The sequence below is a fragment of the Perna viridis genome, chromosome 2 (assembly GCF_037379345.1).
Source record: "Perna viridis isolate PV_CMFRI_1.1 ecotype Kerala chromosome 2, ASM3737934v1, whole genome shotgun sequence".
Classification (NCBI taxonomy): domain Eukaryota; kingdom Metazoa; phylum Mollusca; class Bivalvia; order Mytilida; family Mytilidae; genus Perna; species Perna viridis.
The window spans coordinates 17903371-17915753 of NC_142446.1; the positions used below are offsets into that span (position 1 = coordinate 17903371).

The 12383-nt window shown below is 34.3% G+C and overlaps 1 protein-coding gene across 2 annotated transcripts; it reads right to left on the reverse strand.

Moving 5' to 3' along the window:
* Window positions 1–2709: 2709 nt before the first annotated feature.
* On the reverse strand, window positions 2710–6342 carry LOC148623882 (uncharacterized). 2 transcript variants are annotated; one of them, XM_088566171.1, is made up of 3 exons: window positions 6239–6342; window positions 4856–5497; window positions 2710–3920 (listed from the first exon to the last, which is right to left on the reverse strand). In XM_088566171.1, exons 2-3 carry the CDS (start codon window positions 5433–5435, stop codon window positions 2959–2961), a joined length of 1542 nt encoding a protein of 513 aa, XP_088422297.1. In that variant the 5' UTR covers window positions 5436–5497; window positions 6239–6342; the 3' UTR covers window positions 2710–2958. The 2 variants fall into 2 exon arrangements, with proteins under 2 accessions (XP_088422297.1, XP_088422298.1); XM_088566172.1 differs by having other exon boundaries at window positions 4856–5436; window positions 6239–6331.
* Window positions 6343–12383: the final 6041 nt, after the last annotated feature.

Below are 12383 nucleotides of genomic sequence, written 5' to 3' on the forward strand. Positions count from 1 at the left end.
CTATGAGCATGGACCAAGTGCACCGGTATGACATCACTCATTCATATTTAGCGGGTATCGTCCAGTCAATTCCGATTGGTTACTTTTCCGGGTACGAAACACCAATGAAAATTGATTTAACGTATCACGTCAGTGGGAAGTTAAACAATCAATCGGAACTCCTCAGTCTTTCTAGTTACACAAAAGAAAAATCTCGGAGGCACTAGGCTGGAGAATCTGTCTGGAATTTGACCGATCCGATTCTAAAAATATAAGTTTACTGGCTGAAATTTTTACCATTACTTTTTTTTACTAACTCCTAACTTCGCGCCAAAATTCTTGCCAGTGTTTTTGTTCTTTATTTCTAGTGATATTTAACCGAATTTTTTAGCTCTACCTGGTGGATGTAACTACTTTGAGTCGCGTAGGACTGCAGTTCCAGCAATTTTTTCCAGAAGAAATTCTCCTTTCTGCATCCGAGGTTACTTTTAGTGTAGCGGAAATGGTCGAGTAGTTCCCATTTGGTAAACAATAACACGAGGTAATGGACGATCTTATATAGCAACTGATAGCTGTAACATGTAACAAATGATTCATTATGAGCAATAATGATAACTTTAGATTATGTTTAGAGTCTTCACCGAAAAAATAGACGTTATGTGTAACCATTTTGTAAGTTATATCGAAGAGTTTCTATTACAAGTGGTTTGATTGGATGTTGGATCCGGGTTAAATTTAGGTAACTCACTAGATGGCGCCGGACGATTCCAAATAAATACAAGTATTTATTCGTTCGAACACATTTACAATAAATGGTAATCACACAGTACACAAATCCAAACATACAAGAAATGAGTTCTAATAATAACCACATTGGAAAAAAAACGTTAAATATGAATGAGTGATGCCAGGGGTTTGAGTGAAGGTGGACTCGAAACCCTGATTTGGGAGAATGGTTGTTAATCCATTGAGAGGGTTTAGATGTTTAAAATAGGTCATCACAAGTACGTCATGCTTAAAATATATCAAAAGCACATTTTTTGTTTTTATTTATATTCAAATGGCCATAACTCCTTAAAATATGAACTTTTTAATTGAAAATTTTGCATTAGTAGTAATAGGAAACTTTTTGTTTTGTTTTTTTTTTAATCTTCAGGATCAAAGTACCTTATGCCGCCGGTCTATCACTGGAACTTCCCTACTATTTCTGATTACTACACAAAAATATAGTCCAAATGTAATTCCTTATATATCATTCAATATTTCTTTTATAACCAGTAAATATGTTTAATGCAATTATTCAGCTCAATAATATTCTATTATTTCTGCAAATATAATTGAGGTCTAGTCTTCATATCAAGTGAAGATATGAGGGACTTCTTTTTGCCCTTGGAAGGTATTTAGTGATAAATTTGCATTCAGGAAATTAAGGTCTTGCTGTAATGTGTCAAGAAGCATAAATGTGTAAAGCATGTTCCATTAAACACAATCATCAGTCAAATTCTCGATCCTTTCATTAATAGTTTGCCATTAGTAAACAGGAAGTGAAGAGCAGTGATTTTAACCAGGAAGAATTGGCGGGAAAATTCAAATTGATGAAAGTGTCAAGTTTTTTTTAAATCTTATGTTCATCAAGATTATTTTCTCAAGCTGAAATTTGTTTTATTTAGGTATAATAAATAATCTGTTACTATAGTGTTTTTTTTTAATGTTAATGCAAATTAAATTTGGGACAGTTTCCAAAAATTAGGAAAAAGGTGAAATGGGACAAAATTTGTATTTATGTGTATGTTGGATAAGAAGTATGGATTGACATTCGGTTTATACATATTAGGGAAAAAAAGTTCATGATACTCAATATAAAAAATGCAAATGTATGGTCACAATTAAATTTATCATCATGTAATTTTTTAAAATTTTGTTCAGGCTACAACTTTCACAAGAATAAAAAACCTCCAGTGCTGACAACACTTTGATTTTAATTTCTAAATGAATGTTTTATGTAAATGCTTACCAAGTTCGTATGATATTGAAAATGTGTTGGCCAATATTTGTTGTTTTTTTGTTTTTTTGTTTTTTTGTTTGTTTTTTTTTTATAATTTTGACAGAAAACTGATTTTTAAAGATTTGTTCCCTTAATCCTATAGAAATCAAATGGACTCCATATATAGTTATGATATTGCTGTATGATTTATGATGTACCCTGAATGGCAAGAATTGGGATTGATACTGCATACGATGAGGGCATAACATTGGCCCGGTTTTGATTACGTCAAAGTAATCTTTAAAGCCGTCGCATTTTTGCGCCTGTGCCAAGACTGGAATTTCTGACCCCCGTCTGACTTGTTCCGTTTTCATTCAACTTTTATGTTGTTGGAATTTATAAGGGCAACTGTTTCACTCTACTAAATGTATTACCAGTGTATAATGTTTTTTTTTTGGCCATCTGCATCTTGCTCTGTGATGTGAGCGTTCCCTCATCGTTCAATGAAGACCCGTGGGTGGCATTGACCAGTCATTTTTCATCTCGTTTTGGTTGTTGTCTCTTGGACATATTCACCATATCCATTCTCGTTGTAATACTTTAAATTGAACAAAGACGAAAAACAGAAACATTTTTTTTTGGTGATACGGTTTTCGTTTTGTTTTTTTTTTGTTTTTGTTTTTTTGTTTTTTGTTTGTTTTTTTGTCAATACTTCGACCGATATTTACACAGACCTGATAACACAGTTTAAAAAAACTTTCGACTCGTGTTTTATTGAGGTAAAACAGAACTTACATAAGGCTATTTGCTTACAATGGATACATATTATACTTCTGTCATTACATCGCTTTCACAGAATTTGGTTTATTACGTTGTCTGCATAAAAGTATGGAGTAAAGTGCTATAGAATATTCTAAAGTAATATATAGATTGAACATCACGAGCATTTTTACATGTATTTCGTTGTCTGCATATTGTTCACATTTATTTCAACTTTATAAGCACTGGTTATAATCTGGTGGAGGTACATCAATATTTTCTTGTGGTAATGAATGTCCAGCACTTGAATGTGACACCAATGATCCAGTTTTTCCTTGTGGCATTTTGTACCATTTATCTGGTTGTTGTAGTTGGTACAGCATATCTGGTTGCTGTACTTGATACCCCTGATCTGGTTGTGGCATTTGACACCCCTTATCTGGTTGTGGCATTTGACACCCCTTATCTGGTTGTGGCATTTGACACCTCATTTCTGGTTGTGGCATTTCGTACCCCTTATCTGACTGTTGTATTTGGTACCCCATATACGGTTTTTGCGTTTGGTACGGCATATCTGGTGGTTTATGGTACGTCATAGCTGATTGGGCTATTGACAGACCCTCAGCTAGAGGGGGCATAGATGAAATAACATCTGATTGTGTCAAAATTGCTCTCTGAAAGAAAACCAACATTGGACTTCTCTTGAAATGTTCGTATGTAATAGTCGCCGACTTTTGTAACAAAGTTACCAACTCCCACCCCGCATCACCCATTACTGCCAACGTAGTGTCCCAGTTTGTATCATTTTCTGTGGATTGTAATTCAGCAGTTTCTGATAGGTCATTATGCTCGATCATTGTTCCCTCATACACCGGAGTATTGTCATGGAAGCGCGATTGATTTTTTTCAAAAATAAACACAACGTTCATTTTGCAGGTTGATGACGTTCTTAAATCCGCCATGTCAAATGAAGTATCAGCCGACATATCGTTAAAAACATCTACCATTTTCCAGCCAGAACTAAGATGCTGAGTTATCACATTGAGCCAGTCAAACTGTAACATACAATCCTGAAATGGCAGAGGGGGTCCTATCTGCTTCTCTAAGTCAGTTGTAATCCTCAGAGGAACTGCTTTGTATACAAAGATTTCGGGATACGGATGTAGAGGAAGTTCAAAGAACAGATCAACAGTGCAACCTGAAAAAGTAAAGTAAGCCGCCTGTAAAAAAAAGTAAAAAGAGTAATGAAGGGAAACAAAATTCTACCGGAAATCAAAAGAATGTAATCCAGGGACAAAGACCAGACATTGAAAACAGACAAACACAACAAAGAACATAAAATAACTAAAATAATACATACAAAGTAACAAAAGTAAATGAGCAACTCGGACTCCACTAAAAACTGGGAGCATGGACCAGATGCACCGGTAGGGTGAGCATCCTCTGATTTTCTAGAAACACCCGCTGAGTTGCTCATAAAAAGTCAAGTCCGGGGTAGACGAAAGAGGAAAGGAAAACTATGACACGTTGAACAAATCAGTTTTCATGGTGCAGATGGATACTCCGTTATCCAACAGTATAACCTTAAAGGGTCAAGTATGCTAACAGTATAACCTGAAAAGTTAAAGTAAGCCAATAGCATAACCTGAAACGGTCAAGTTAGCCAACAGTATAACCTGAAAAGGTAAAGTAAGTGAACAGTATAACCTGAAAAGGTCAAGTTAGGCAGCAGGCAAATATATACCATTTTTTTATTTGAATCAAATTGTATCATGAAAATATTACATGGAGTTTGCATCGGTTTGTCCGATGATAAGCAGTTATTTTGATTGTTTATTCCTCTTGTTTATGTTCTATAAAACTAACTGATCAATATCTGAATTTACATCGAAAACAGACAAATATAAAACAGGTATAATTTTCTTTTAAAATCAATTCATGTAATAAAACAACTCAGCTCTTGGGGCCCAGTAAATATATAGATAGTAAGCGAGTTTTAAGTCTGTAATGTATAATACATGTCCCTTATGACTAATCTAATGAATTGGTCATGGACATGTTGTAAACCCTCTGGCGTATAGGCATAAACCTTGTTTTACGTGTTTTACCGTCGAAGTTTAGATAAACACATACCTTTATTCTTTAAGTATTGATGACCTAAACCGCTATTTGTCTGCATTGTCCTAAGATCTTGGGGATTTGAATTGTCTCCGCAACAACCAATAATTTCTATACAACGCAATCGACCACCACGAGATGCGTAGTCGTTGATCATTTGAAATATGTGTTGTGTATGTGTTCGTCCCGTTGCTGTTCCTGACAAGAAGTTTACATCATTCAAAAATGTCCCTGACTCTAATGGGGATTTTACCGCTTGCAACGTGTACGATTCGTCTGATCGTAATTTGGGCTCGTTTGTGCGAAATATTGCTTGAGCTTTAACCATGGTTTTCGCAGTCACATAATTATGTATAGATCCAATTAGCTTGAGAGTAAGAAGTCTATTTCCGACATTATACATTTCACGGAAATAAGGTAGATACGCGTTAACGTCCGATGTCGCCGTTTGTACAGAACTGCTGTTTGTTTCCATTCTCATAATTTCGTACTCACATGGGATTCCAAGGTAATTTGGTAACTTATGTAGCTGTTGTTGACTACTTTCAACTTGTTCTACGGGCTGTTTGTAAGGCTTGCTTGAACTTGTACCCATTCTAAAATAAGTGTCACAATTGAGTTTGCCGACGTATTTCGCTGAAGTATGGTCTTTGAGATCTAATGATAAAAAAAAGTCCATGGAAGTTTCACCGTACATCCCCTACTCAGTCCTCATTACCTTTATACCACCCAATTACGAAAGAATTTTTGCTAAAGAAGAATCTTGGATTTATTTTCACTATAGCCTACATTTGTAAAAAAAACAACCTACATTTTGTGTTTAAAATTCTCGAAAGTCTAATTCATCCTTAAATACCTAAACATCGTGTTAATCAGTGTATCAGGAAAGTTACTGTCACTTTTAAACGTTTTCATAAGGGTACTTGCAATCATGCACACTGGAGTTGATGGGTTGGAGTGCATGGTGAAAAGAGGAGTAGTAACACAGTCCACATACAGGCCAATGAACAGGAGAAAATAGACGGAGCGATTTTGTATGGCCTGAATGTATAATATTTTGTTTTGCTTTGTTGAACATTGAACATTTTTTTATACGAAAATCACCGCAATGGTTACTTCCACGAAAAAAAAAAGAAAATTTGATTATTTATATTTATTTCAACTGCACCCGACTCTAACTTTCAGTTATGTCTGGAACGCAGTAACGATAGCAACGGAGAATCGGGGTTTCTATTTATTAGTTTAATGTATTACAAGTAATACATGAAATTAACAACAACAAAATAAAAAATGCAACATAAGGGAGTAACCGCTGGATCCCACCACCCCGATCTGCAAATGACTCAAACATGAGAAGTGTGTACTGTTCCTATAAATATTGATATAAAAAGTATTTACCTGCACTGAACAGACGCTGTATCTGTAGTGTGTATATATGTGCTGGGTCAAGGTTTTACCACACGTGACACAATCATAATCAGAATATATCGCAATTACAGGACCTAAAAAATAATTGAATTTGCTATTATATTAGAACGTACGTAAGCATAGAAAATTTAGTATTTAGATGCCGAAAATGGGGGGGGGGTTACTTTATCATTTTTAGCTTATCTGGCTATAAAATAAAAGGCCATGTGAGCTTTTTGCCATCACTTGGCGTCCGTCGTCGTCGAAAACAATTTTTCAAAATTCTTCCTCTCTAACAGTACTTGACCAATTGTAACCAAACTTGATATGAATGTTTCTTTGGGTATCCTGCATCGAACTGATGTAGGGGTTTTTGATACATAAATAAAAACATGACCGCCGATGCTAAAAATAGAACATAGGGGTCAGACAGTAGTTTTTACCATATGTCTCCAAAACCGTTAGGTTTCGCCAAATTCTGACATGGTTGAAAGTGTTCAGCATGATGAGGTCTCACTAACCACTTCCGGGTCAAATGGCCACCCCCCTCCCTATGTAGTACCAAAAACACACTGAACCTAGACATATGCATTGTAAGTGCATTATTTGTGTGTATTATGATTAAAAGTAGTCAAAATAAAGCTGAGAATGTGTACTTTAAAATCATATATGTAATTTCTACTATCATCGTACCATTAGCATAATGATTTTGGAAGCCTTATTTTCCAAGCTTCGCAACGGTATGCAGCTTTAAGATGTCATTTGTCCTGGGAATTCACAGTGAGACTTTGAAAATTACCTTTTTAACATGTAAAGTAATGGAAACGTTAGAAGTGGTTAGTGAGACCTGAGATCTATCTGGTCAAATTTTCGTTTTAATCTTTAAGCCGTGTTTGAGTTATTGCCCTTTTCCACGTTTTTTTAGCTCACCTTGCCATCACTTCGCATCTGTCGTCGTCGTCGTCGTCGTCGTCAAGGACAAATTTTCCAAAATCTTCTTCTCTGAAACTACGAAACCGACAGGATGTAATCTTGGCATGATTGTTCCTTAGGTTGTTCTTCACAAAATGACCGTTGATATTTTTGATCCGTGAAAAAACATGACTGTCGTTACCTAAAATAGAATATAGGGGTCAGAAGGCAGTTTTTAATGCAAATAACTTTTAAAAAAATGTTGCCTTTAGCAAAATTCATGCAGTGGGTAATATCGTTCAGCATCAAGAGATGGACCTGTGCGGAAATTTTCAAAACGATTCGTCAAATGATGTAGGAGTTGTGGCCCCTGAAACAGTTTATTTTTGACATTTTTTCAAATTTTATTCATATACAAATTTGAAAATCTTCTTCTCTAAAACCATTGTACAGAATTCAATGAAAGTTGGCATATTTGTTTCTTAAGGTATTCCACACAAAATGACTAAAAATAGAACAAAGGGGCCAGATGGCCGTTTTTTTTTACAAATAACTTAAAAACCGTTGCCTTTAGCAAAATTCTTGCAGTGGTATTATCGTTAAGATGGACTTGTGCCAACATTTTCGAAACAATTCGTCGACTGATGTAGTAGTTGCGGCCTCTGAAACATTTTTTTTAAAATGAACAACTTAAACTTTTCCTGCATTTGACAATTCACTTAATTTTAACGTAGCCCGTCTCACTCTTCAAGTTTTTCAAATAAGCAAATGGTTAACAAGGTGAGCAATTTGGCTCTCTTGAGCCTCTAGTTTTGCTATTTTTAATGTTATTTCTTTCAAAAATCTTCTCATCGGACACTACTTGACCAATTGGAACCAAACTTTAATAGTATGAATGTTCCTTGAGGTATCCCGTATATAACTGATGTGGAGAGTTTTGATCCGCCGAAAAACATGACTGCCAATACTTATAATATAACATAGGGGTCAGGCAGTAGTTTTTTGCATATTTATCCAAACCTGTTAGGTTTAGCCAAAAGACAAAGCAATTTTTCGCATATTATACATATGTTTCTCCACAAATTCTTTCAATTGCTGTACTGATCCTTATTATAAGGCCTACAAAAGTCTCCAAGGGATTAAAGATGTCAGATACTTCTTGTAAGAGTCATTGTCCTTGAAAGGTGAAAAAAAAAACGTTCTTTTTACAGTTTTCAGTCAATATCTTAAAAACTATGACACAAAGAAAGAAACTTTAAATTTCTGAAACGATCCTTATCATAAAGCATACAAAAGTCTTCTTGAGTCCAGATTGTTGGACAACTCCTTGTTAAATTCATTGACCCTGAAAGGCAAAACCAGGTGATCGATTCAGGCTCCTGATGTCCTCTTGTTAATGTTTTTTTCTTTCAAAAATCATCTCCTCTGGCATTGTTTGACCAATTAGAACCAAACTTGGTATGACTGTTCCTTGGGATATCCTGCATAGAACTAGAAGATCTATCTGTGGTCAAATTTTCGTTTTAATCTGAGAAGCCATGTTGGAGTTATTGCCCTTTATCAACGTTTTTCCTTTGTCTTAATTTTTTTCTTTCAAAAATCTTCTCCTTTGACATTACTTGACCAATTAGAACCAACCTTGGTATGAATCTTCCTTGGAGAATCCTGCATAGAACTGATGTGGGGATTTTGATCCGTTGAAAAACATGGCCGCTGTTATTAAAAATAGAACATAGGGAACAGACAGTAGGTTTTTTTTCGCATATGTCTCCAAAACCGCCAAGTTTAGCGAAATTCTGACATTGGGTAAAAGTGTTCAGTATGACGAGATCTATTTGAAATCACATTTTCGTTTTAATCTGTTAAGCCATTTTGGAGTTATTGTCCTATTTGATGTTATTTTTGGGGGTTTTTTTTTTGCTCGTTTTAATGTTTTTTCTTTCAAAAAATTTCTCCTCTGACTTTACTTGACCCATTTGAACCCAACCTAGTATAAATATTCCTTGGGGTGTTATGCATAGATTTGTTATCCATAAAAACATAGATGCTGCTATTAAAGTAGAACAAAGGGGTCAGTCAAAAAAATCTCCAAAACCGTTAGTTTTTGCCAAATCCTTTCAATTGCCAAAATAATCCAAAGGCTTACAAAACTCTGCATTGGATCAAAGTTGTGGGACGACGCCTTGTTAAAGTAATTGCAACTGAAAGACGAAAAATAAGGTTTTTAGCAGTTTTCAGCCAATATCTTGATAACTCTAAAGTTAGAAACAAAACTTTTATTGATGAAATGATCCTTATGTTAAGTCCTGCCTAAGTTTTCATGAGTCATAATTAATGGACATGTCTTTGTTAGAGTTATTGCCTTTGAAATGCAAAAAAATAAAAAAAAATAACCAGGTGAGCGATCCAGGCTCCTGGAAGCATTTATTTACTATGTAATCAATCAAACGTTTCGAGCATAAGGGCGCCCACGACTTAGATCTACCATTTTTGCTTTTCTAAACATGCCAATTATACGGCTTAGAAATCTCTGCGTAACTTTTTTGTATAAAAAAAAAATTGTTTCTGACATTGTTAAAATAAAATGTATTTTGTGGAAATGAGAAAATTTTCAATCTGAGACCTTTCATAAAACTGATCCAGGACTGTAAATTCCATTGAGGCAGAGAAAACATGAGCTGCCTCTCTTAACTTCTGGGCAAATTTCTTTTTTTCTTTAGGAAGAAAATTAAAGACATAAAACCAAAATAATTATCATAAGATGAATGAAATAATGAGACCTTTTTAAAAAAAATGTTAGTACGTAAACAAATACAAAATCAAAATGAGAAATTCCAATTCAAAAGAATATTGGAAAATTTTAAGTGGTAAAAGAGAAAAATCTAAGCCCAATATTTCAATAGATATACTCTTTAATTTTGTCAAAAATCTTTACTCATCAAACGATGAACAAGATCCTCATTTACAAAATGATGAGGGGACTGAATTGAATGAAAATTTAAATCAGGCTATTACTAAAGAAGAGATGCACAAATGCATTAAAATTTTAAAAAAAAATGAAAGATGAAATAGTTAACGTGTATATGAAAGGTTCGTGCAATATTTCCATGCTAATTTATGTAAAACTAATCAATTTGGTATTTAATGCTGGAAAAGTTCCAAGTGTATGGTTAGTCGGAAATATAAGTCCTTAGTATAAGAAGAAAGGTGACAGCAAAGATCCATAAATTTATAGACCTATTACTATTTTAAGTTGAATGGGGAAATTATTAAAATCGTAAACAATGTGGAGTATTTTTGTATAATGAAAGCAAATCAGTCAGGTTTTCGAAAGGCTTCTTCTGCAATTGATAGTGCTTTTATACATGCTTTTTGAACTTTTGAAAATCCGAAAGAAAGATTATTTCGTGCCTATATAGATTTCGCAAAAGCGTTTGACATTGTAAGGCGGTCTGGATTATGGTCCAAGTTAATGCTAAATGCTATAAATGGAAAAATAGTGAAAACACTTGTTATTATGTAGAGTAACATTGAATCTCAAATCTTCGATGGCCGCGATTATTTCCAATGCAAAGTTAGTGTTGGACAAGGAGGAAACCTTTCACCCTTGCTATTTTCTTGATATGTATCATTGATTTGGTAACATATTTTCAGGACAAAAATTTCCTTGGTTTAAAATGCTTGAAGATGAAAATTGATCATATGAGTTATGTTAAATTAGTTTTTTTTATACTTTGCGCTGATGACACTGTTTTAATATCAGAAACTAAAAATGACCTGCAACTGCTTGAATATTGTAAGAGATGGAAATTGAAGGTTTAAGTCAAAAAGAGCTAAGTTATGATATTTTCTAAAGAAAGAATGCCTAAAAGCATTAATTTCACCACTGATGGACATCATTTAGAATTGATGACCGATTCCCATATCTAGGTGCACTCAATTCACGCACAGGAGCTTTTTAAGGCGAATAAATCACAAGTGAACAAAGCTACGTCTGCTATCTACGATATCATTAGAAAGGGAAGGTTACATGGTTTAAATGACCTTTTCCATAAAGTAGTGAAGCCAATTTTCTTGTAAGTGGTACGATGACAATCGCGATATTGGACGTGTCCATTTAAGTTTTTATGACGTTAAACTTTAAACTTATATTGGTCTAAAAATGTAAACTCCAGACTTTATGGCATATTAAAAAAAAAAAAAAAAAAAAAATGGACGTTGGCCTCTGAGGTAATAATACAATCATGGATCATCAACTATCGGGCTAAATCGGTGACAGGTAGACTTGAAAAAAACTTTGCTTTTTGAAACATAATCAAGACATCTCTTGGGATAAAAAATCAGATTTTTTTTTAGAAATATGGCTGTTTTTATAAATGGAATAACTAGACCTTTGATAGTAACGGATGGCTTTATAACACCGTAAAACAGTCTCTTACAGGTCAATTCACACAATCTTGGCATAATTTAGTGAAAACCTATCAGAAAGAATTAAACTACATGTTATACGACAAACTGGAATTTGAGAACTATTTTGAAATTTGAGAAGACAAAAATATAAGACATTTATACCGTTTTAGGACCCTGCATATGATATTGCCTATTGAAACAGATAGATGGAACAGTATAAGTAGAGAAAATAGAATATACAATTTATGTGATAGTGGATATTTGGGGAACGAATTCCTTTTTTGTTAAATGCTTCCATCTCAATATAAACAGAAAACGGTATCTCGAAACCAAGTTCACAAATAGACCCAACATTCATGAACTTAAAGGTTTAACGAACTGTGATCGGTTTGTAGAACTAACAAACTTATGTAAGTTCATAAAGATTATGATAATACAAGTCAAACTCTCCAGGGTAGCAACTGATATGATATCTTCATTTTTGGCTTAGTCTTTTTTTATATAACAAGTGTGGACACAGACTGGCATTGCCCGAAGGGCAAGTATGGACGCAGACTTGTACCGTCCGAAGAGCAAATTTCAACATATATACGTTTTGTACTGAACGTGTTTGCATTGTCTAGAAAACTACTCCATTTATTGATATCAATAATTGAATTATGCACATATTGATAAATATCCATTAACATGTGTTACTAAACATCTAAATGGGGAACAAATTCCACTATGGATTGCCATAAGACAAGTCATATACATATTACAGTGCTTCTTCCTTGAAGGTGTACTTGCTATGTCATGTTAAGGATTGGCCATT

Bases quoted from the DNA above. Each gene is read 5' to 3' on its own strand.
- LOC148623882 (XM_088566171.1), bottom strand. From the start codon at position 5,435: ATGGGTACAAGTTCAAGCAAGCCTTACAAACAGCCCGTAGAACAAGTT. The intron at 3,921-4,855 runs GTATGTGTTTAT...TTACTTTTTCAG, and splicing joins TCAATACTTAAAGAATAAAG to GTTGCACTGTTGATCTGTTC.